The sequence below is a fragment of the Girardinichthys multiradiatus genome, chromosome 13 (genome assembly GCF_021462225.1).
Source record: "Girardinichthys multiradiatus isolate DD_20200921_A chromosome 13, DD_fGirMul_XY1, whole genome shotgun sequence".
Taxonomy (NCBI): domain Eukaryota; kingdom Metazoa; phylum Chordata; class Actinopteri; order Cyprinodontiformes; family Goodeidae; genus Girardinichthys; species Girardinichthys multiradiatus.
This window is the reverse complement of record NC_061806.1, coordinates 31,988,280-32,014,713: the sequence shown is the minus strand read 5'-3', so window position 1 is coordinate 32,014,713 and position 26,434 is coordinate 31,988,280. Positions and strand designations below refer to the sequence as shown.

The window sequence follows — 26,434 nt, the reverse complement described above, 5'->3', positions numbered from 1 at the left end:
AATAAGAGTCAGGATCCATTCAGATGGCTTGGCAAGCTGAATAGTCAATTTCAGAATCTCAAGGAAACAAAGAAAAGTGATGACACAACCCTCTCTTAACATCATGAGGATTAAGACAAAACAGTTTTTTTTTTTTTTTTTTACAACTGCTATTTTACTTTCTTTGAGTTACCATCCTAATTATAATGACACTGCAACCTAGCTGTCGCGTTGCATAGCAACAAGGGTATATAGTACCAGTACAGTTTTAAGCTTCTTTTAAATTCCTTTCACATTTGAGTCGAAACGAAAATATCCGTCTATTCAGCCAGAGCCTAAAGAGTTTCAGTGGTGGAGGTTGTGCAGTGGTGCTTTTGTACATGTGGTGGAGGAGGAGATTCAATCACCCTGGGTATGCTTAAGCAAGGCACTTAGTGAGCATCTGCCCCAGAGAAGTTACAGATGCTGGTGCTACAGCTGTGCCAGCTGAATGTGAGCTGCTTACGAATGAATGGGTGAAAAGAAGAGTAAAGTACGAGCAAACTCCTCTGACAGTGGATTTATGCTAAGCTTTGCCTTTAAATGTCAGTTTCACTGTTTTAAAACAATACTTTCTTAATTTGAATGTAATTTCAAATTTGCTTTTCTAACAATATGCTTTGTTCCAGACCGCATCAAAGATTCCAATTACTGTCAGACTACCTGTGGATTTTTTTGGCATTTGGCTAAAAGCTTCTAGAACCTCTCCAAAAACACCTGCTGTGCTCAGCCACTCTCACTTGAAAATATTTTTGGGAAACATAATATTACCCTTTCACCAGTCCAGAATACCATTCTGTCATCATTGTTTGAAAACTTAATTACTATGGAAAAAGATAAATACTCATTAGCATGTCTCTCACATGGTGGCTCTTATGCTGATGACAGAGAAGAATATGTTCAGTTTTTTTCTTATCTCTTTGAATCCCAACAGCTAAAATCAATCAGGCAGAAACACACACAACTCACAGAAGCAGTTTTACACACACACAAAGACATGTCAATCAGGACACTCTCTTTCATCAGCGTCACAAATCCTTAGACAGATGGTACTTGCAGCATACTATGAAATTAGTACTGCAGATCAAGTGTGTTTAAAATAAAGGAAATTAAGGAACACCAATGGAAAAAGATACTGTGGAAGTTTAAACCAGGTATGTCCTTATTTGATAAGTATTAAAGCAGGGTACCAAGAAAGGCGTTTTCAAATGTACATACTGTACAGATTATACTGCTGATCTAACAAACCTTTCTTTAGAAACTAATGCTATGTACGTTTTAGGTGACACAATGTAAGAACATCATTGCAGCTTTCCTAAATGTGTTGACCCCACCGCCAGCATTTTCCTTTGGTTAGATTGTGTCCATGGATTTCTGTTTAGTTCCAGTCCAGTGTTTTGTTATCAGTCTCACGTCTTTCACCTGTGCCATGCTCTACTCATTGCGGATACATACTGTTGTCATACCAAGCTTGTCCATGTGTTGTTTTCGCCTAAATGTAAGTTTTCTTTTATTAAACAATTTCTACTCACCACACTGTTTCCTGCCTGTTTGCATTCTGGGGTCCACTCAAAGAGCCACTCATCAATGACACCTATTGCTAATTCAGGAACTAGAAATTACACCACTGAGGTCTTTGCCTTATGCAAATCAATGCACAATGCACCCATCCTTTAGAGTGCCCTCTGCAGTTGGTGAGTAAACAGGAAAGTTGGCCCATCTAGCTAAATGTTGAGAGTACTTGACCAAATCCTATGGGTAAAGGTTTGACCACCAGGCATTTGATGATGAACCTCTCTCCCATGCCTTACTCCAAGATAATGTGTCTGCATCTCTAATTCATGTAAGTTGTCCTTATGGAAAGGTTTATTAAACATTGGTTCCTAACCAAGAACAAAAATCTTTCTTAAGAAACCCTACGAGGTGCAAACTTTCCAGAAAACATAGCTTTTGGGGACCTTGGAACATTCAAAGCTTCTCATGATTAGGGGATGATTCACAAAGGCAAGCACAAGCAGCTAAAATAAGAACCTTGAAAAAGGTTTATGTACTTGTGATATCCGGTAAATAGCTTAGCAACATGGTGGGGTCAATATATGGCACTTCCTTGCAATGAAAGGAGAGAGTTAAGGTAGTTTGAGTATTTGGTGGAGATGCTACCCAGACCTCTTTCAGACATGTTAAAATAAAGAAGGCTCAGAGCAGAAATATTAAGTCTAACAGTGGGCTGGGAAACTCCTCAAAGGTAGCCAAAGCTGGAGACACCCAGGGATTTCTTTTCAGAGTTTTGTATCATAAACCATAAGAAAAAAACAAAAAACAATTCTCAGTTTAATGTTGCTGAAAGAATCTGAATCTGAGTGTTCACATCTCTACAAGCTCTAAGTGCACGGTGGGTACTTTTCAATAGCATACTGTGCCATACATATAGTGGATCAAAAAGAAGAATAAATAATAATAATATGCCAGGTTATGACTCGAGTCTGAGGCCAAGGCTCTCAACCACAACAAAAAGATTGAGTACACTGTCCAGGTTGGGTTGGTTTCCTGAGGTGCATTATGAGAAGACCTAGAATGTACCTCAGGGAATATATATTCTTTCTGAGCCAGGAATGCCTTAGGATCCCCCAGACTGACAGACAGTGTTGCTTGGGAGAATATTGTCTGAGTGTCTTTTCTGGATCCTTATACCCCATTGACCCAATCTTTGACAACATGTTTTTAGTAAAATGCGGTCTACATTTGACAAGAATGTATTCAGAGTTGAATAAAGATTTTGCTAATTCACTGTTTACTTAGCGCCTCTTTCAGGTTGTGTGTGTGTGTGTGTTTGTGCGTGTGTGTACACGCACCCACTTCTAAGAAGAACTCAGAAAACAGCTAAAGGTGCTGGAAATTTGCCAGCATTGTTGACCTTGGACAAGAAGAAAATGTAAAAGACAGCACACACAAGCACACACACAGGCACAGATGTACCAATCACAAACACACAACACAAGTGTTCAACAACAACCGTCCCTTATTAGGAGCATGATGACGAAAATGCTGACGTCCGGTGGCACCGGTCCCACACACAAACGTTCACACCCAAAAAAGAAACTGCAAAACACGCACACCTAAATATCTAACACAGCAAATATCATACCCAAACACACACGCACACAGTTTTCTAGCAAGTACACACCTTCATGATAAAGAAGAGCAGCAGGATGATAAAGACACTGACGTCAGGGTGCAGCCAGACAGCAGAGCGGCCCAGACCTGCCGGAGAGGGAGATCCTGAAATCTTCGTCCACGTAAAGTTATCGAACAAAGAGTTGATGCACTCCCTTGGCATTAGCTGGAGATGTAGGAGGAGGTTGAGAAAGAGAGGAGAAGAAAGACAAAGTAGAAGGATGGAAAAGGGATGGAAGGGGGCAGAGCACAGAGAGACGTCAGTCAGTGGGAAACGTGGAGTACAAATGGTTAGAAGTCTAAAACAAATGGGGGCAAACAGGAAGCAATGGATGGGAGATCAGAAGAAAATGTTACAAACGCGTAACAATAAAGGAGACGGTAAAAGTGAATGTAAGATGGTGCAAAAAGAAATGAAGCCATGTAGATGTAAAAGATTAAAGTGTGAGAAAGGTACAGGAGGAACATTAAGAGTCTGAAAGCAGAGGAAAGAGACACAAGAAGATATTAAGATGAAAATATTGTTGGACTTAATAGGAAAAAGAAAAAGGAAAACAGGTTTACAAAAATGAAGTTTAACAAAAGGAGGATGAGAGAAAAAAACAAAAAAGATTTTAGATAAAAGTGATAAGAAGATAATATAATAAACAGGCAGGAAGTCATTCAGTAAGCAGGAAGCAGACGGGTATGGGTGACCATGTCCAAATGAGTCATTCCCCTTGGATGACTCATGAATGACTAATTCACTTCAACCATTTGGCTCCACATTTGCATAGATGTCTCTGAATTTGCTCAGAGGCACAAAACCGTAGTGCCTGCATCTGCATAATGCTTTTGCGGGAGAAAAAAGCAAAACCGGTGTCATTTTGATTTTCCTACTTTTGCACTTCCTACTTGTGTTGGGGTTAAACTGAGGCTCACTATTTAGGATGTAAGTGGGAATCTTGAGGGTAAGCGGGAAACATTGAATACAAGAGTGTTTAATTTCCTGTTTTGAAGTTTTTGGTTCAATTCTAGTTTAAAGATTTTCTAGCCTTTAGTCTGCTCATGTGGTGTTGCCTCTTCTGTAATTTTACACTATACAAGTTGGACCATAGGGATTTCATTTACTAAAACAACAAAGACATTATTAGACAAGTGAAAGGGTAGATTATCCATTCTCCAAAAAGACTTTGTATAGGATATGACTTAAATTCAGGGATCAGTTTGCTAGTTATTACACTGTTTGGTAAAAAAGGTGTGTGTTGTTACTGAGTGACATAAACATAGAGATGGATGCACTCACACCTGGTTCTCACTAAGTGCTCTATTCTGAACATCTGTGAACCACATGATGAGACTTAAACTCTGGCTCAGAGAGCTGTTATTACATTTGGCTTTACAATGTTTGAAATTGTGGTTTTTAGAATATAAATCTGAAAAAGTGCAGTGGCATTTATTTTCAGTCCTTTTGAGTCAGCTCTTTGTAAAAACACGTTTCACAACAATTACAGTTGAAAATTTTAAAAGAATACGTCTCTTTCGGCTTTGAGCCTCCACCGACTAAAATATTTGTACATTTATATTTGTAAAATAGTTCAAACTGACTCAGATCGGATGGTGTTTCTCTGTAAGCGACAATCTAAACGATTTCATTATGACTGGTTGTTTTTTAGGATCATTATTTTACTGGGAGGTGAACTTCAGCCCAAGTCTCATGTCTTTTACAGTCTCAAAAAGGCTTTCTTCCTAGATTCACATCTATTTAGCTCCACACATACATTTAATTATGATAAGCTTCCCAGTCCCTGCTGAAGAAAATTGTCCCAGCAGCAGCATTTTGCATGTAGGCGAAAAAAGTTCACTTTTGGTCTCTCCTGACCTGAGCACCTTTTTCCACATGTGTGCTGTGGCACCCTGCATTGCTTGTAGCAAACTGTGAACAGGACTTCCAATGACTTTCTTTCAGGAATGGGTTTCTTCTTGTCTGTCTTGCATACTAGCCAGATTTGTAAACTTCATAACTAATAGTTGAACTGCTGAGAGAGTCTTCTACCTGAGCTGGGGATCTCAGGAACTTCTCTAGAATAACTCATGTGTTTCATATCTGCTTTTCTGATTAATGCTTTCCTTGCCAGGCTTCAAGGTTTAGATAAATCCTTATTCCTGACCCATCTGCTATGTTCCTTGGTTTCATGGTGCTGTTCTTTCCCTAATAATCTTTAACAAAACTCTGAGGCCTTCACAGAATAGTTCTGATATTTTGGTTGTAATGTGATAAAATCTAAAGAGGATTAGGGTCTCAGTTTAAACTTCAGCTTGGCAACTGAAAAAACCATATGATGTAGGAGCAGCTAATGGTAGAAAGCAGGTTCACTGTTATATTTATATAAACTGCTGGCTGTTGCAACCTTGGAACAAAACAAAACATTTAAATTTTTTTTTTCTAAAGACAGGCTAGGATGATAAAATTTGCACTCTGACCTCTCCAGCCATAAACTGTCCAAACCCTGGTGGAAAGGTCAAGGTGGCAATGACCAGCGTAACTGTAGCTGGAAAGATCAGTCGGCTGGAAGTGTTAACAAAACAAAAAACAGAACAGAAAAGAGAAGAGAAGAGAAGAGAAGAAAAAAGGCTGTTATTAAAGACAGAGAAAACGATTTAAATCTGTCTGTGGGGAAATATTAAAGCACAAAATGTTATGAGCTGCTACTACAATATGTAAGCTAGAGTTAACTTTTTATTTCTATGCAAATGCATATGCAAATAAATGGTTTACACTGCAAAAATACAGAGACTCACTGTTTGATAAGGAAGCGGGTCATTGCATTTGGTCGTCTCATGAACAGCACCACCTGTCTGTTGAGATAGACAAAGAATGCCCCAAGAAATCCACAGACAATCCTGCAGAGAGAAAGGAATGTGAAGTTACAGCATCCACTGATTTGTAGTACACTCTTAAAGATTTATAAACTCCTAGTTAAAATAGAGTCCTGCATCCTAAAAGAGCTGGAATACCAGGTGAAAGATTATTAATCAAGGTTTAAATTAAATTAATTAAATAGGTTTGCTAAAACCAGCCACCACAGAGACAGTTTCTTCTCCCAGGCTGTTTCTCTGATGAACACTTGACAGTCAGAGTACCAGAACAATTGGACAATTGGACTGATCTCACATTATCTTCTCTTGTAAAGTCACTTGTGTATATATGGACATTTTAAAGATATTTTTATTTTCATTTATACTGAAAAAAATTTTCTTCACTGACAGCAAAGTGTACCAGAGTCAAATTCCTTGTTTGTGTGCACAACTTAACTTGGCAATTAAGCTGATTCTGATTACAGCAGCACAGTAAAATCCCCACAAGTAAAACACACACTAATTAAGTTTAGGAAACGGTGACTTTTTGTAGCTTCCATCGAGTGTCACCGTGTTTTACACAACCACTCTACAGCTCACATTATATACTGTATGCTAATATGTAATGTATCTAGAAATACAGGGGTTGGACAATGAAACTGAAACACCTGTCATTTTAGTGTGGGAGGTTTCATGGCTAAATTGGACCAGCCTGGTAGCCAGTCTTCATTGATTGCACATTGCACCAGTAAGAGCAGAGTGTGAAGGTTCAATTAGCTGGGTAAGAGCACAGTTTTGCTCAAAATATTGAAATGCACACAACATTATGGGTGACATACCAGAGTTCAAAAGAGGACAAATTGTTGGTGCACGTCTTACTGGCGCATCTGTGACCACGACAGCAAGTCTTTGTGATGTATCAAGAGCCACGGTATCCAGGGTAATGTCAGCATACCACCAAGAAGGACGAACCACATCCAACAGGATTAACTGTGGACGCAAGAGGAAGCTGTCTGAAAGGGATGTTCGGGTGCTAACCCGGATTGTATGCAAAAAACATAAAACCACGGCTGCCTAAATCACAGCAGAATTAAATGTGCACCTCAACTCTCCTGTTTCCACCAGAACTGTCCGTCGGGAGCTCCACAGGGTCAATATACACGGCCGGGCTGCTATAGCCAAACCTTTGGTCACTCATGCCAATGCCGAATGTCGGTTTCAATGGTGCAAGGAGCGCAAATGTTGGGCTGTGGACAATGTGAAACATGTATTGTTCTCTGATGAGTCCACCTTTACGGTTTTCCCCACATCCGGGAGAGTTACGGTGTGGAGAAGCCCCAAAGAAGCGTACCACCCAGACTGTTGCATGCCCAGAGTGAAGCATGGGGGTGGATCAGTGATAGTTTGGGCTGCCATATCATGGCATTCCCTTGGCCCAATACTTGTGCTAGATGGGCGCGTCACTGCCAAGGACTACCGAACCATTCTTGAGGACCATGTGCATCCAATGGTTCAAACATTGTATCCTGAAGGCGGTGCCGTGTATCAGGATGACAATACACCATGTGCATCCAATGGTTCAAACATTGTATCCTGAAGGCGGTGCCATGTATCAGGATGACAATGCACCAATACACACAGCAAGACTGGTGAAAGATTGGTTTGATGAACATGAAAGTGAAGTTGAACATCTCCCATGGCCTGCACAGTAACCAGATCTAAATATTATTGAGCCACTTTGGGGTGTTTTGGAGGAGCGAGTCAGGAAACGTTTTACTCCACCAGTATCACGTAGTGACCTGGCCACTATCCTGCAAGAAGAATGGCTTAAAATCCCTCTGACCACTGTGCAGGACTTGTATATGTCATTGCCAAGACGAATTGACGCTGTATTGGCCGCAAAAGGAGGCCCTACACCATACTAATAAATTATTGTGGTCTAAAACCAGGTGTTTCAGTTTCATTGTCCAACCCCTGTAGATACATTGGGAGTGGTGGATTAGTGGTTAGAGAGCAGGACGTTTGCGTGCTGGAAAGGCCACAAATACTCTGGTTCGAATCCCACAGCCTGCCACTCTGGGTCCCTGAGCGCAGACCCTTAAACCCTGAATGGTCCCCAGGCGCCAGACAATGGAGCCCACTGCTCCCTTAGGGATGGGTTAAATGCAGAGGATAATTTCTTCATTGTGAGATCAATAAAGTACTCGTACTTGTCGTCTTCCGCTTATCCGGGACCGGGTCGCGGGGGCAGCAGACTCAACAGAGACGCCCAGACGTCCCTCTCTCCAGACACCTCCTCCAGTTCCTCCAGGGGGAGCCCAAGGCGTTCCCAGGCCAGCCGAGAGACATAGTCCCTCCAGCGTGTCCTGGGCCGTCCCCTGGGCCTCCTCCCGGTGGGACGTGCCTGGAACACCTCCCGAGGAAGGCATCCAGGAGGCATCCGATATAGATGCCCGAGCCGCCTCAACTGGCTCCTCTCGATGTGGAGGAGCAGCGGCTCTACTCCGAGCCCCTCCCGGATGGCCGAGCTCCTCACCCTATCTCTAAGGGAGTGCCCGGCCACCCTACGGAGGAAGCTCATTTCAGCCGCTTGTATCCTGGATCTCGTTCTTTCGGTCATGACCCAAAGTTCATGGCCATAGGTGAGGGTAGGAACGTAGACCAACCAGTAAATTGAGAGCTTTGCTTTTCGGCTCAGCTCTCTCTTCACCACAACGGACCGGCACAGCGCCCCCATTACTGTGGCAGCCGCACCGATCCATCTGTCAATCTCCCGCTCCATTCTTCCCTCACTTGTGAACAAGACCCCGAGATACTTAAACTCCTCCACTTGAAGCAGGAACTCCCCTCCAACCTGAAGAGGACAAGCCACCCTTTTCCGGTCGAGTGCCATGGCCTCGGACTTGGAGGAGCTGATTCTCATCCCAGCCGCTTCACACTCGGCTGCGAACCGCCACAGCGCATGCTGTAGGTCTTGGCTAGAGGGGGCCAGCAGGACCACGTCATCTGCAAAAAGAAGAAACGAAATCCACTGGTCCCCAAACCTGACCCCCTCCGGCCCTTGGCTGCATCTAGAAATCCTGTCCATAAAAGTTATGAACAGGACCGGTGACAAAGGGCAGCCCTGCCGGAGTCCAACATGCACTGGGAACAGGTCAGACTTAGTGCCGGCAATGCGGACCAAACTCCTGCTCCGCTCGTACAGGGACCGGATGGCCCCTAGTAAAGGGCCCCCGATTCCATACTCCTGGAGCACCCCCCACAGGGCATCACGAGGGACACAGTCGAATGCCTTCTCCAGGTCCACAAAACACATGTGAACCGGTTGGGCAATCTCCCATGAACCCTCGAGCACCCTGTAGAGGGTATAGAGCTGGTCCAGTGTTCCACGGCCGGGACGAAAACCACACTGCTCCTCCTGAAGCCGAGGTTCGACTATCGGTCGGACTCTCCTCTCCAATACCCTGGCAAAGGCCTTACCAGGGAGGCTGAGAAGTGTGATCCCCCTGTAGTTGGAACACACCCTCCGGTCCCCCTTCTTATGAAGGGGGACCACCACCCCAGTCTGCCAGTCCAGAGGCACTGTCCCCAACCGCCATGCAATGTTGAAGAGACGTGTCAATCATGACAGCCCTACAACATCCAGAGACTTGAGGTACTCAGGGCGGATCTCATCCACCCCCGAAGCCTTGCCACCTCGGTGACTTCAGCCTGGGTGATGAAAGAGTCCAACCCCGAGTCCCCAGCCTCTGTTTCCACCACGGAATGCGTGATGGCAGGATTGAGGAGATCCTCGAAGTACTCCTTCCACCGCCCGATAATGTCCTCAGTCGAGGTCAGCAGTCTCCCACCCCCACTATAAACAGTGTTGGCGAAGCACTGCTTCCCCCTCTTGAGGCGACGGACAGTTTGCCAGAATCGCTTCGAGGCCAACCAGTAGTCCTTCTCCATGGCCTCGCCGAACTCCTCCCAGGCCCGAGTTTTTGCCTCTGCCACAGCCCGGGCCGCAGCACGCTTGGCCTCACGGTACCCGTCAGCCGCCTCAGGAGTCCCACACGCCAACCACAGCCGATAGGACTCCTTCTTCAGCATCCCTTACTGCCGGTGTCCACCACCGGGTTCTGGGATTGCCGCCGCGACAGGCACCGCAGACCTTATGGCCACAGCTACGGGCAGCAGCATCGACAATAGATGCGGAGAACATGGTCCACTCGGACTCTATGTCTCCAACATCCCCCGGGATCTGGTCGAAGCTCTCCCGAAGGTGGGAGTTGAATACATCCCTGGCCGAGGGCTCTGCCAGGCGTTCCCAGCAGACCCTCACTATGCACTTGGGCTTGCCAAGTCTGTCCGGCTTTCTCCTCCTCCAGCGGATCCAACTCACCACCAGGTGATGATCAGTGGACAGCTCAGCCCCTCTCTTCACCCGAGTGTCCAAAACATGCGGCCGAAGGTCTGATGATACGACAACAAAGTCGATCATCGACCTCCTGCCTAGGGTGTCCTGGTGCCAAGTCCACTGATGGACACCCTTATGTTTGAACATGGTGTTCGTTATGGACAATCCGTGACTAGCACAGAAGTCCAATAACAAAACACCACTCGAATTCAGATCGGGGAGGCCATTCCTCCCGATCACGCCTCTCCAGGTGTCACTGCCGTTTCCCACGTGGGCGTTGAAGTCCCCCAGCAGAATAATGGAGTCCCCGGAAGGGGCACTATCCAGCACCCCGACAGGGATGCCAAGAAGGCCGGGTACTCTGCACTGCCACTCGGCCCGTAGGCTGAAATGATAGTCAGAGACCTCTCCCCAACCCGAAGGCACAGGGATACGACCCTCTCATCCACTGGGGTAAACCCCAACACGAGATGGCTGAGCTGGGGGGCCACAAGCAATCCCACACCAGCCCGCCGCCTCTCCCCGTGGGCCACTCCAGAGTAGAACAGAGTCCAACCCCTCTCAAGGAGATGGGTTCCAGAGCCCACGCTGTGCGTGGAGGCGAGCCCGACTATTTCTAGTCGATATCTCTCGACCTCCCGCACAAGCTCAGGCTCCTTCCCCCCAGCGAGGTGACATTCCACGTCCCTAGAGCCAGCCTAAGCATCCGGGGATCGGGCCGCTCAGGTCTCCACCTTCGTCCGCCACCCAATCCTCTTTGCACCGGTCCCCCACGGTTCCCCCTGCAGGTGGTGGGCCCACTGGGGGATGGCCTCGCGTCTCTCGTTCGGGCTTGGCCCGGTCGGGTCCCGCGAGGAGCAACCCAGCCACCAGGCGCTCTCCGACAAGTCCCGACCCCAGGCCTGGCTCCAGGGTGGGACCCCAGCTCCGCCGTACCGGGCGACGTCACGTGCCTCGATATTTTGTTCTTCATGAGGGATTCTTGAATTCTTGAACCACTCTTTGTCTGACCCATCACCTAGAGCCTGTTTGCCATGGGAGACCCTACCAGGGGCATTTAGGCCCCAGACAACATAGCCTCTAGGATCATTTGAGCACTCAAACCCCTCCACCACGTTAAGGTGGTGGTTCAATAAAGTCTAAATTATTATTATTATTATTATTAAATGTGGTTGTTGTGAGAAAATGGAGTGGTGGAGCTTGCCTGACTGCATGCCAGAGTAACAATGGTGAATAAAACCTAAAGAAAAAACTACCACCTAAATGCTGCTGGAAATTTTGTGTTTGGAATTACAATGTTTATAACACGTCATCATTTACCCCTTACGTGAGTGACTGGCAGACTGGGCTCACCACTGCAAGGAGCGCTTTTAAATCCCTGGACAGGAAACTATTAAGTCTATTAAGTCACCGTGATGCTGGTGATATTGGCTCTAGGACTTTTCTTTAACTTCCTCCTCCTGATTGAGCAAGCCCTTAATGTAAAATTTCATATTTAAACTGGAGACTTTAATATCACTAATACTGATGACCAGGTTCAATGTTAACTTAAGGTAATTCTATCTAAACATCCATCTGCCATGATGAGCAGTTTGGTAAATTACCCGTAAGAGATGTAAGCTCAAATAAGGGTGACAATGTTACTATGGAAGTGTATTTACTGAGAGGAAGCCTCTTGGTTGATTTTTTTAAAACTGAATTAATAAGGCCAAAAAAGTCACGAGTTCTGTGCATCTTTCCTGATTTCAGAAATAAATTCTGCTAATATTTGGTATTCTCTTTGTCTCTGAATTTTTTATTCTCCACATCATTTTTGATTTGAAATATGAATTAATTAAAAATGCTGTCCTCACATGTCTTTCTCTGTTTCCCAATTACTCACCCAATGATGGCAAATGCAGGAAGCTCCTGAAGATCAAAAGGGAAATCCATACGAAAGTTTGTCCTGAACAGAGCAGTGATGGTCACTAGAAAACAAACAAAAAACAACGTTTATAAATCTAGAAAACAAATAAAGGCAAAACTCATGCAACCTTTGTCAAGTCAGTCAAAAACAAAATCAAATCAGACAAATGTTGACACATTATTTTTTCTCTTAATAAAGTCAAATTTTGTCTTATTAAGCCAAAATGGTTTGCTTTACCCTCAGCTTCAAAGGTGTTGTTTGAATACAACAAAAAATATATTAAATAAAATATACTGCAGCTAAAAGGTGAGAGAGGGGAAGAACGGTGAAGCCCATAAACACGGAGTCACTCTTAAGACCTGCTAGTTTGTTCAGTGAGGGAATGGAAGACAAATGGCGCCCCCTCGTGTAAGAAATATAAAGGATCATATCCATACATTGCAAATACATGCAAAACTTTCTCTCCCTTCCATACCTGCATCCTTGTTAAACACAGAAAACACTCTAAAGATGAAGGCACTAAATGTAGCAGCAAAGTATCCTCTCCAGTAGTTTCTCACAGCAAAGTATGTGGACGTTACCTCAATACTAAAGAGCACACCTATTGGAGAAAAAGAACAAAGGCACAGAATTTGAAAATATGGAAAATATATCAAATGATGCAGCTTTACCTTTTCATTATCTTATAAAATATATGTGGTAGACACTGGAGTCGCATACACATTTGTGTCTATGTTAAACATTTAACATTTAAAAATACCACCATGATGGCCAATTATTAAGTGTTACCAGAAAATTCACTGTAAAGAGGTATTATTTATTTATACTGTGGTCAAGCTTTAAACATGTATAGTTGTAGGAGAGTAAGTAGACTGATAAGCAGGCAGACAAATGGAGAACAACATTTGCATGTGTTATTCTGAAAAGCTCATGGTTTAAAAATCACAAGATTTACATCAACTGATTACTGTTTGTCAAGGAAAAATCTGGTGTATGAGCTTATATATATGCATCTGCAGTTTTTATGGCTTTTATAGCTATGCATGAAATGCTGAATTCAAGAGTTGATGTGGCAGATGAAGAAAAGCTGCCATTACTGTAACAATTTCCATATTTTATACAGAAACTCTATAGAAACTGTAAAAAAAACAAAAACTGGATTCGTGCAGCTTCTTTTGAAATTCTGATTTTTATCTTCTAGAAAACAAGACATTAATTACATTTAGGTAATGCAAATACTTTTTACACTCTATTTTCTTTTTCTATTATTATACAAAGCTGGAAAACACTTCAATAATTACAAGCTACACTTTTCATAACGGTATAAGGACCTTGTATAACTGCATTCCTAGTAAAGCTGGCTAAGAAAATAAACAAACATGGAAATGGTTGTATACCTCCAAGTGGCGTACCAAAGCAGCAGCCCACCCCAACAGCACATCCCACTGTGAGGATGTCTGTATAACAGTAGGGATTCTACTGATGCAGAGAGTGAGGAGAGATAATTGAAATAAGCAAAAACTGCATGATATTTCATATGCGTTATTTATAGTTACAGGGAAAGGTTACATGGAAAATCCTTGTTAGCTGAATTTAGCTTACCTGATAAACTCCTGAAAAGAAGGACATGAAGCGGCTGAGAACCGCTGCACAGATGCTTGCAATGTGAACAAATGGGCCCTGGGTGAAGGAGAGGATCACAACAGGAAAACTAAAATCAAACAGTAAAAAAATGACTTAAAAGAAAAAAACAGAAAGGAAGGGGTTAATAGTATGGTAATAGTTAATGGTAATGAATGTTTTACGTCTTCACCTACTTCTTTTCCTACAGGCATGCCACTGCCCAGCGCTGCAGTCAGGCCAATGACCTTTGCAATAAAGGCCTTCAGAGTCAAGTACTCCTTAAGAACAACCCCTCTCAGGATGGTCTTCAACTCTGGGATACCAGAACCTTAGAATAAAAGGTAAGGGTGAGTTTGGGCAGAAGAGGCAAAACTACAGTCTTCTGTGGAATTCAAACCACTTGCCCAACTTTCCATCTTTAAGCTCATGATGTGGTGGAAAATGTTTGGAAAATGTTCTTCCTAAAAGCTTGTCATACTTCAATAAGGCATTATAGTGTACGCCATACTGGTTTAGCCAGTACACACCCATGTGGATCAGTCTGAACTAGACTTGGGCGTGGTGCTACAAATTCAAACAGTTGTGCATTTCAGACTGATTAAGCTCACATGTTATTTTAACGTAAGAGCAAACAAATGTTCTCCTAGACATGCAGGTTTGGACAGAGAAGTGTGAGGACAAAGACATGAGGAAGGAGTTAGAACAGACCGATAGCTTGAGGAGAAACCAGGTGACAGAAGAGGGAGGAGAAGAGGATAAACATCAAGGGATAGGAAACCCACGCCAGGTACTGCAGGGGGATGTTCCCCCTCAGTTCCCTATAAATCCACTTATAGGCTAAAGAAAGAGGAATTGGGACAAGGAAAAAAAATTGTGAAATATTGGAAATTGAAAGGTGCAAAAATACAAAACTATGATAACCAAAACTGGAATTAAACTATGGTGCTAGAAAGTGGAAATGAAGGGTTGAAAGTGTAATATCAAACAAAGGAGGGAAAACATTCCTACAGAAAACAGACAGGGACAGATTTCTTTTTGTCCAAAGATTTGACCATGAATGCCTGACTGCCAATGTTGTCTCCGTCAGAGTTTAGTTATACCTTGCAGGCTTTTTGCACTGGCATAGTCCATCGTCCAGCTGACCAGAGCCATCGTGATTCCCAGTAGAACCAGGAAGATCCAGTCTTCCCCCAGCCTCGTCACAAGAAACCGTTGAACCCGTGCTATGCAGTCTGTAACAACCAAGCAGCACAAGAACATAAAATGGATAGCATCCTCCTATGTCTTTACCTGAATGTTTTTACTTGGTGCTGCTCACCTCTGCATTTGGAGTAGGAGCGCATTTTCCTCATGGAGGTAAATTCGTTTTCAGCCATTTGCTCATCAGCGGCCTCATTTTCCATGTTGGGCTGAAACCTCGTCTTTTGCCTGCTGTGATCGGCATGTTGATGGCTGTGACTATGGCGACCATGTACATGTCGTGTCCTCCCATGGCTGTGATGATGATTTCCATGTTTCTTGATCTGCCTCTCAGTCAGCAGGCGTGTGGCCTCCCTTCTGCCCGAGCCTCCTTGGTGCTCCTGGTACTCTCCATAGAGCTGTAAGGTTTGGAGGCCATTCAGTTAGAACAAAGCAAACTACATCACATCTGAACATCATTCATCATTTAAACCCATCAACATGGACCGGTAGAATGTGGAGCGTAACAGTACTCTGGCTGAGAGGGGTCAATTTTAAAAATAGACAGAACCATGTGTTGACCCTCAAAGGTTGTAATGGAAGTGGAAACATGGGCTCAGCATCTAGATTTATCACCTCTGGAAGGGTTCCACAAAAACTACCCAGGACATCTGGGGAAGAGATTCATTCTCAGAATCACAAGTAAACATGTCTTATTTATAACTGAAAGATGGCCTCATCTTGTCTCTCATGTGTCCAAACCTAGCCTAGCACATATCATATTCTTTCCCTTTTTTCTCCAACTTTCACATCAGTAAAAGAGATTTCATAAAATGATTGGAAATGATAAAGATTTAGAGGAGCATTTAATGTAGGAGCTGACACAGCTGTGCTCATATGTTTACATACCCTGGCAGAATTTTAGATATTTTGGCAATTTTTCAGAAAGTATGAATAACACAAAGTTATTTCTTTCACTCATGGTTAGTGGTTTCATCAAATCATCTATCATCAGACAATTGTCTTTATTTTTTTGAAACATATTAACAACAGAAACTAACCCAACGGCCCTAAATGAGGCAATTTCATTTTCCCCAGATGGTAAAACTGCTCTCTTTGATTTAGCCAAAAAGCCTTTAGTTCCCATAAATTCAGCCTGTATGAGACCTGCCAAAGTGGAAATAGATTTGTGATCTATACCTTTTATTTATATTTTGGGTATAATACTACATAATTAGGTTGTATGGGTTTTCATATCTGACATGTTATGAGCATTATATCTGACTTTTGTCTAACACTTTTCCCCTGACTTTCTACCTGCCACTCTGTTTTGACATCTGCATAGAGATCAGAGCAGGGAGACACATGAATGGCTGAGTGGGTTAGTTGAAGCAGGAAAAGCTTCTCTTCTATAAAATGTCTGGGGAAACTGTTTGCCATTGTTGTAATTTCTGCAGATGTGGAGTCATCTGTGGAACCTACAACCTGCTTTGGGATATTAAAAGGCACAAAGACAACCCAGGTTTTTAACTCCAATTTGTCAAACCATAATGTTGATATTACGAGAGTTAGGGGATTCCAGTGTTTCAGAAGGGTACCACTGTCTGGAAGCAACATTTTAAGAAACACTTTGACATGTGCGTACAGGTATCTAAATGAACTATTTATCACAAATGCCTCATAGTCAGTTTTAAGCATGCAATGCTTAGCTCGATCTAATGTCATGATGAAGGCCTTTACAGCTGTCCTGTTCAGAAGAGTAAAATATGTGCATCTGTGTATGCATTTGTATGCAAAAAGCAAGATTTCCGAGGGTCCAATATCACAACACAAGTATGCTGTGTCATGAAGAATCTTTGTGACCATATAATTCTCCTGAATATTCATGATTTTTATTCTTTGCCTCTTAACACATTTGAAGGATTTTTAAAGAAAATCTAAGAAGCTAAAGATGTTCCACGTATACATGTATTGTGTACAGCAGTGTGCAAAACCTTTTGATTTCTCCTGATATTTTTTGGTGGGGGATGGCATTTGCAGTGATCATTTTTTACAATTTTCATTCCAGTCCTTGTAAAGAACAATCCCAGCAAAATGTGCATTGAGTGTCTAAATATAGAGAAGGGGACAGAACAGTGTCAGGTACTGTCCAATGCAGGTAAACTGTCATGTCTTTCAGAAATAAAAAAATCCTGCGAAGACCTGACTTTAGCTGATTATCTACTGTATGTTAAGTGTCTAGTTGATAACTATTTAATACCTTATAATTCCAAACTTTGTTTTCTGAGAAAACTGTCAAACCAAAAGAAAAAAAGAAAATAGAAGGTCACTCAAGTAACTGATAGTCTGCTGTTTGGAATTATTGTCCTGTTGGAATATCTAAATTGTTTCAGCAATTTCACACAAACTTGGTAAAAAGGTTGAAGAACCTGAAGCTATGTCTCCCTCTTCATTATTTCCATCAGCTTTAAATCTAACAAACACACCTGTGCTACTAGTGGCAAAACTGTCCGACATCATGATGCCAGATAGACAATAGCTCTTCAGAAACATAAGTGACAAGCTGGTAAGCTGTGTATGCTGCTGACACTTATGACATCCATGCACCAACCTTTCAACAGCTTCTAATTTAACGGGTTCATGGACAGGCTGATTAAAGGATGGATTTAGATGTACATGTACATAAAGCACTAGAGACACAGTGCGTGTGAGCAGAAATGCCAGTTGATTGTTGCTGAAACTTGAGGAGTGCAACACACAATGAACTGTGACTAAATGCCAGACTCAAACAATAACAAGCACAGCTGTCTTGACTTGGTAGGAGGAGCTTATGTGTTTGATATTAAATATAACATATAATGGGTGCTTTGCTGTTTTAATGAACAGTTTACCTTAGTTTGACAGAAGACTATAGCAAGTCAAATTTTGCGTGCCTAAATTTCTTAACAAAGAAATGAACTCTACAAGATAAAAATGTTTGCACTGACATGAAGCTGCACCTGAGGAACATACAGTAATTGCAAAACACCAAATAAAAAAACCCAGAAAAGTGTTTTATTTTATGAAAAACATTGTGTACTCTCATTTTATTTTATTTTACCTGGAAGAATTGCATATATTTCAACACCTCATGTTTTAAGGAGTAATGATGAAGATGGCAGCATAATAAAACAAATTCATACATGAAGCAATTTTTGCTAATTGATTTACAATAAACCTAATTTTGCCAACTCATTCATTTAAATATGTAAAAGAAATCTATAAATATATCACAGAATAGGTTGTACAGTATGTACAGTATGCTGATGTCTGTTGGTTTGAGTGCATTTTTAGAAATCTATGTGAAACTTAAAATAAAAGAAGCCGTTTCTCTTCCAGAATGTTTTCATAATGATTCATCCTCACAAAAACTTGCTAGCAGTGTCAGTGCTGAAAATTATGATTGTTGTTGACACAAATTCTTTTTGATGTATGGCATGTCAGTTTACCTAAAACCCAAAAGATCCTAATAACAATGTCAAACAATCCACTTTTCTTTAAATTGCAGATTAACAAGAATTTCAGTTGTTATGGTAACAGAAATTAAATGTCACTGTCACCACTTTTCTCACTCTGAACGAATCACCTTTCCTCTATTTGTTACCCATTTTTTTTATTACAGTGAACTCTTATTGGTTTCTTGCCTTCACTCTCACCAGATGAAACACTACTCTGAACTAAATTTAGTACCAGCTTGACACCATATTCCTCATAACACTTCCAACAACTCTTTCCCACATCCTCATCCATCAGTGTCTCATCAAGCAACCACTTGGAAAAACATGGAATTACTTCTATTGGGAAATGTTTATTTAGAAAAAAGAACAACAGGTACAGGAAAGATGTTTGTGGTAAAAGCGTTTTTCAAAGATAAATAACTCTCTCAGCAATACTGTTTTATTATTACCAACAGAAACCTAATATTTTTATCCATTGTATATAAAGACACAAACTTTTTTCTTCTAGTCTAACAATAAACCAAAATTAAGTTTTCTGGTTTAAGGTCAGTTAGGATTAGTAAAATTATTTCAGTTTCCTAAAAGACTATTTAGACTATTTTGTATTATTTTCTTTATATTCAGATGTTTGCATACACTGTAATTACTCTGCTGTTAAACAATCTGGGTACACCAAGCTTCTGATGAGTTAATTCGAAACATTTAAGTTAAGTGGAGGTACATCATTAGCTGTATCGTACCTCAAACAAACTGCACCCAGCAAAATATTTTGGAAAAATCTTAAGGAACCAGCCAAGATATCAGAAAAAGAATTGTGGACTTCCACAAGTCTGGTTCATGTCTGAAGGCGCCATGTTCATTTGTTCAAAGCAATAAACTGTATGCAAGTATAAACACCATAGGAATGTCAAGTCATCACAGTGTTCACAAAGGATAAGTGTTCAGTTTCCCATAGATCATTTCTTTATAAGAAATGCATCTACCCCAGAACAAAAGCAAAATGTCTTTTGAACATACTGGCTAGAACTGGTAAGGGTGTCATTATCTTGTCCTGTAACAACATGGGCTGAAAGGCCACTCAGCAAGGAAGAAGCCATTACTGCCAAAGCAACATTAAAGCCAATTTTAAGTTTGCAAATGCACTTAGGGACAAATAACTAATTTCTGACACTAATTTCTGGCCATTCTGACCAGCCTTACATATTGGAACAAAAAGAGAGAAGCTTGCCAGTTCGAGAAAACTACCCAAACTATAAAGTACAGACATTGCATCATCAAAATGACTGGGTGTTTTCATGCGGGACACAAAGATTGACTTAAAATAATTATTGACCTTATTTGAAAATCTTGAAACCACATCTAAAGACATCAGCCAGGAGCTTAACGCTTGTGCACAAATTGCTCTTCCTAAGGAACAACAACAACCCTAAGCAGAGCTAAAAAGGTGTGTGCGAGCAGGGTGCCCTTCAAACCTTACTCAGTTCCTCCAGTTCTGTTCGGAGGAATGGGCCAAAATTCAAGCAAACTATTGCACTATTGCAACAAGCTTATGTAAGGAGGCCTTAAATGTTTGACTCAATTTTAAAAAAGGTAATTCTAAGAAATACTAAGGAAATGTATTTAAACTTCTGACCTTAAAGAGAGGAAGAAAGATTGTAGCATTTATGAAATAAAAATAATGTTGGTGATCCTAACAGACCTGAGACAGAAAAAGTTTAGTCTGAATGTTTTTGTTTCATACAGTGTCTGTAAATAGTTTCAATTGTACTGAAATACATTATGTGTTGGTATAATTTAAAAATAAGAATATTTTGTGTTTTAATGTCCAGTATACATGATCTGGTTCTCAATAAATTTAAATCTAACCTCATTGTATACAACCACACATCTTGTCATTATTTTTTAAACAAAGATGATGCTAGAATTAAAATCTTTGTGAAAAACTAAGCATATTCCAAAAACCCCAATACGAAATAGAAAAACCTAAAATTTAAAGGATGTGTACTCTCTTTACAATGACTGTAAGTAGTTGGTGAGGGAAACCATGTTTGTATTTTCCAATCAGCTGGGGCTAAAATTTGAAGCGAGTAGAAAGAAACCAGTTATTGTATGTCAGATTAAATATGATCTAGATGCAGCAAGGCAGGATGTAAGAGCCTGTAAGAAACAAAAAAATAAAGCTCATCTAAAATTGTGAAGAAAATTCACAAGATAAGATATTACATAAAATCAGAGTTTTCTATTAAAATCACCTGAGCAGCTACAGAGAAATTAAACCTTTTATATAAAATATATATTGTTCATTACTTTGCCATAACTGAGCGAAAAAGAAAAAAAAAGAAAAAAACTGTGAAATAAAACATGAAACGGTAGGCAAAGGGGATTGCTGGTGCAGAATAGAGATATGAACATCGGTTTTTCATTCATAATTATTTATTTGTTCATTAACATTTTTTTTTAGAAGTTCAGGTGCATTGCAGCTGTATTTTACATCTTTAAATTACAGCTGTAATTTACATCCTTTAAAACATCAACTGCCTGTATTCCCCCCGGGCTTGACAAACATGAGTTAATACTATAAAAATAAATCTAAAATTAATATTTTCACATTATACAGGTCCTTCTCAAAATATTAGCATATTGTGATAAAGTTCATTATTTTCCATAATGTAATGATGAAAATTTAACATTCATATATTTTAGATTCATTGCACACTAACTGAAATATTTCAGGTCTTTTATTGTCTTAATACGGATGATTTTGGCATACAGCTCATGAAAACCCAAAATTCCTATCTCACAAAATTAGCATATCATTAAAAGGGTCTCTAAACGAGCTATGAACCTAATCATCTGAATCAACGAGTTAACTCTAAACACCTGCAAAAGATTCCTGAGGCCTTTAAAACTCCCAGCCTGGTTCATCACTCAAAACCCCAATCATGGGTAAGACTGCCGACCTGACTGCTGTCCAGAAGGCCACTATTGACACCCTCAAGCAAGAGGGTAAGACACAGAAAGAAATTTCTGAACGAATAGGCTGTTCCCAGAGTGCTGTATCAGGGCACCTCAGTGGGAAGTCTGTGGGAAGAAAAAAGTGTGGCAGAAAACGCTGCACAACGAGAAGAGGTGACCGGACCCTGAGGAAGATTGTGGAGAAGGGCCGATTCCAGACCTTGGGGGACCTGCGGAAGCAGTGGACTGAGTCTGGAGTAGAAACATCCAGAGCCACCGTGCACAGGCGTGTGCAGGAAATGGGCTGCAGGTGCCTCATTCCCCAGGTCAAGCCACTTTTGAACCAGAAACAGCGGCAGAAGCACCTGACCTGGGCTACAGAGAAGCAGCACTGGACTGTTGCTCAGTGGTCCAAAGTACTTTTTTCGGATGAAAGCAAATTCTGCATATCATTCGGAAATCAAGGTGCCAGAGTCTGGAGGAAGACTGGGGAGAAGGAAATGCCAAAATGCCAGAAGTCCAGTGTCAAGTACCCACAGTCAGTGATGGTCTGGGGTGCCGTGTCAGCTGCTGGTGTTGGTCCACTGTGTTTTATCAAGGGCAGGGTCAATGCAGCTAGCTATCAGGAGATTTTAGAGCACTTCATGCTTCCATCTGCTGAAAAGCTTTATGGAGATGAAGATTTCATTTTTCAGCACGACCTGGCACCTGCTCACAGTGCCAAAACCACTGGTAAATGGTTTACTGACCATGGTATCACTGTGCTCAATTGGCCTGCCAACTCTCCTGACCTGAACCCCATAGAGAATCTGTGAGATATTGTGAAGAGAACGTTGAGAGACTCAAGACTCAACACTCTGGATGAGCTAAAGGCCGCTATCGAAGCATCCTGGGCCTCCATAAGACCTCAGCAGTGCCACAGGCTGATTGCCTCCATGCCACGCCGCATTGAAGCAGTCATTTCTGCAAAAGGATTCCCGACCAAGTATTGAGTGCATAACTGTACATGATTATTTGAAGGTTGACGTTTTTTGTATTAAAAACACTTTTCTTTTATTGGTCGGATGAAATATGCTAATTTTGTGAGATAGGAATTTTGGGTTTTCATGAGCTGTATGCCAAAATCATCCGTATTAAGACAATAAAAGACCTGAAATATGTCAGTTAGTGTGCAATGAATATAAAATATATGAATGTTAAATTTTCATCATGACATTATGGAAAATAATGAACTTTATCACAATATGCTAATATTTTGAGAAGGACCTGTATATGGAAGAAAGCCAAAGCCACTTAAAAGACCCTTTGATGTGCACATACAACTGTAGAGTTACATGGATGAATGTGAAAGTCTGCCATTATAAGCCATCATCTGAAGTACAACAAATGCATAAGAAAGTTTTCTAAAATAGAGGTTAACTCCATAGCTTCAAACATTACCCACATGGCAGCCAAGTCTGTAGTCACGAGTCCTTCCTTTGTCACAGATTTCCTCTGGACTTTGATCAAAATAATAAAGTTTTTAAATCTAAAGAATCTCCATCTGCTCACAGAGCTGCTCCAAATTGTGACAGCATAAACAAAAGGGTTATTGCAGCTCATATAGCTATTTAGAGCACTCTTACAGTATCTTACAAAAGTACTCGAACACTGTAAACTTTTTAAAATGTTGTCATGTTACAACCATGAACAGCAATGTATTTTACTAATACAAATAAAAATATGAAAACGTGGGGCAGTACATGGTGTAGCGGTAGAGCAGGTGCTCCATGCTGCATATGGAAGCTGTTAGTTCTTGGTGCATCTATCCCGGGCCTTTGACATCCAACCTCAGGACCTTTTCTGCATATCTTCACCACTTTCTCTCAATGTCCATTTCCTGTCTGGTACATGTTGTCAAAGGCAACTAGAGTCACAAAAACACTTAAAAAAATCTAAGAAGTGGGTATTGAGTCCCATTTACTCTGATAGTAGTCATTTGTTCGCAGTAAAATACAATTGTTCTGTGAAGGTCCCAGAGGTTTCTTGGAGGACAGTAGTAAAAAAACAGCAATATTAAGACTACAAAACACAGCACTGTCATTTGAAGGCACAGCAACATATTGAGTGAGAATGCAGAATACAAATGCACACCAAACTTTGTGTTGGTGTATTAAAAGAAAATTTACCAAATTACATGGAAGTTTGTAGTTGTAAAGTGACAAAATTTAAATAAATTCTAGTTGTATAAATGTTTTCAAGATATTGTACAGATTCTCTGGTGAACATCCCAGAGAACAAGGAGTTTCACAGCTATGAAATTCTGTGATGACCAGCCATTTTAATTTTACAAATTGACACAGCAAAGACTACATCCGACTCTAAGGATTAAAGGCCTAAACATACTCTGCAAGAACAGAGAAATGTGTTGTCTCTTGCAGGGCTGACAGAAAAGAACTAACATTCTTTACATTCAGTGTGATTTGGGAGTTACAAATCAAATTTTTCTTGTCATAACAACAACTCAAAGCGCTTTACGCTAGTGCCACACTCACGCAATCACACTGATATACCAATACACAGATTGGTTGGCAACTTGAGGTTAAGTGCCTTGCCCAGGGGCACATCAACATGTGTTTCAGGAGGAAGCTGGAATTGAACATTCAGCCTTTGGACTGTAAGACAACTCTTCCTGTTGAGCCACTGTTCTAGCAGCTTATTCTCTATACATATCTGGGCAACCTGAGCCTCTTCTTTTCTGTAATATTTTCCTGTGGGAGTGGTCTTTATTTTCATCAGAACACATCCAGTTGATTTACAAATTTTCTGGGTATATTTTTATGCCACCTACTTTAAAATATATATTTCTACACATACCGTTTTTGTTTTCTGCTCACTGTTATTGCCAGCTATATCAAAATGCATAAAAAAAGCATCTCATTACTTTTAGGTGTGTGGCCACTGCTGCCCTTTTTAATATTTCCCTGTGGAAGAGGGCTTTGACTTGGTAGTGCATAATATGGTTGTTTTTCTGTTCACTGTTCTAGTTGGAGAACAAACAGGGAGAACAGAGACAAATCCTCTCCAAAAGACGACAGTGTCACTTTCTAATAAAACCAAGACAATGCAGAAAAGCTCTGACTACATGACCTATGGTGACTGGTCAGAAATCCTATAGAGCCTTAGAATGAAATGTGGACAAACATTTCTAGGTTTGTAAGGAGTATGTACAGGGCTTAAGGAGTGAAGTTTACATTTCACCATCTAACCAGGACCACTGTAAGACCATTTCATAAAACAAATGTATAAATAAGCAAAGAAACAAAGAAGCAGCATCATTTAAGTTTTTTTCTTTCTGTTTCCAATTAAACATGTATTTTCTCACAACCTTACATAAATTGTGTATTCAAAACATAATTAGTAATTAGTGTTTGCCACTATTTTAATGGGGTTTTTTTGGCAAAGAAAAAAATAAATCATAATTGCCATAAATTACAATCCAACAATACAACTTGAGCGTTATCTGGCAAAAAATCTCCTCCAGATGTTCAACCTTCACACTGCATTCCACCTACATGAATGGAGTCAGATTCCACTCCAAGATCAGGTTTCTCCTCATTGGAAACACATGTTCAAGGACACACGCACAAACACACCTCAAGGTTCAAACATAAAAAACAGCCATGCAGAAACATGAACACCCACGCTCTACTTTACTTACATACATTTACATGTATGGTATTTGTGTGTAAAATACACACAAAGATAAAGCACAGGGGTTGTTCCGACACATGTGAAGTCCAGACAGGGCTTAAGAATTGAGTTGTAGAGAGGTTGAAAAACAGGTGGAGGAATCAACAGTGGGAATCAACAAGATGGCCAGGATGTGTCATGTGTGCACGTGTGTATGCACATGCCAAGATCAGGAGGTGCCCAGTGTCTCAGCACCCAATATTCTACCATGTGTAGGACCCTGTTGTAGGTAACTGCTCTGCACACAACCTGGAAAACTCTTCCACCGACTTGACACTAAATGAGGTGGCCACCATTTACACAACTTTGATTTGCCCATACAGGTGCGTTATGAGTGAGAAGTAATTCAGGAAGACACTTGAGAACTTGCAGATACACAAAAACGTGACTGAATGAGGTTGACAGACACAAAGGGAGTTGGACAGAGTGAGGAAAAGTGAAAGGAAAGAGGAAATAAAGAGGAGGACACTGACCAGAGTTTGCTTGTACCTCAGAGCCTTCCTGTCCGACGCATCGGCAGCCATTGACACACTGTCACTGACCCAAAAATAAACCCAGTCGCTTACGGGGAGTCTCAGCATTACCAGAAGTGCTCCGGATGTTCCCTCACACACAAAAAAGGCACACATCCTCTCATCAACATGTGCACCAGCGCACACACACACTCTGTGACACACACACATATTCGGACATGGTGTAAATTATCTCCGGCTGGAGTTACAGTAGCATGAGCTTTCCACAACGATATGGAATAGCGGAGGGAGAGGGGCCCGGAGGTGCAGAATTTCACATCTCAAAAATTTCCCTGGTAATTACAGAGTATTTTGTTGAACCTCATTAACTGATAGACACTGCTTTTATCTCGCTCCCAACTTCATTTTAAAAACAATACAGAGGAAACGTCTCTATTTATTCTCCACATATTACCACCAAGTTATAGTGAAGGCATAATCAGAAATACATTTCCTTTACATTTTTGAATACCATTGAGATTGCAGCTGCTGGGAAGTAAAATATTTTTAAAATGACTTTGTGCCATTAACAGAAACAGGTACAGAACAAAGTGAAGCCAGTTACACTGAAAGTACTCAGTGTTCTTCCTGTACCTGCCAT

At 41.2% G+C, this 26,434-nt stretch overlaps 1 protein-coding gene across 2 annotated transcripts in view; it reads right to left on the bottom strand.

Moving 5' to 3' along the window:
- The window catches only part of LOC124879244 (chloride channel protein 1-like), a 46,938-nt gene extending 21,045 nt beyond the window's left edge, over nt 1-25,893 (bottom strand). The window contains exons 1-12 of one of the 2 annotated variants that reach the window (XM_047383670.1): nt 25,795-25,893; nt 15,277-15,556; nt 15,059-15,190; nt 14,667-14,795; nt 14,153-14,286; nt 13,938-14,015; nt 13,733-13,811; nt 12,811-12,936; nt 12,312-12,396; nt 5,974-6,075; nt 5,656-5,740; nt 3,203-3,358 (exon numbers count right to left, since the gene is read on the bottom strand). In XM_047383670.1, the coding sequence (XP_047239626.1) occupies nt 3,203-3,358; nt 5,656-5,740; nt 5,974-6,075; nt 12,312-12,396; nt 12,811-12,936; nt 13,733-13,811; nt 13,938-14,015; nt 14,153-14,286; nt 14,667-14,795; nt 15,059-15,190; nt 15,277-15,556; nt 25,795-25,845 (1,437 nt within the window). In that variant the 5' untranslated portion in view covers nt 25,846-25,893. The remainder of the gene's footprint in view (nt 1-3,202; nt 3,359-5,655; nt 5,741-5,973; nt 6,076-12,311; nt 12,397-12,810; nt 12,937-13,732; nt 13,812-13,937; nt 14,016-14,152; nt 14,287-14,666; nt 14,796-15,058; nt 15,191-15,276; nt 15,557-25,794) is intronic. The other variant, XM_047383671.1, reaches the window with a different exon arrangement.
- Nucleotides 25,894-26,434: the final 541 nt, after the last annotated feature.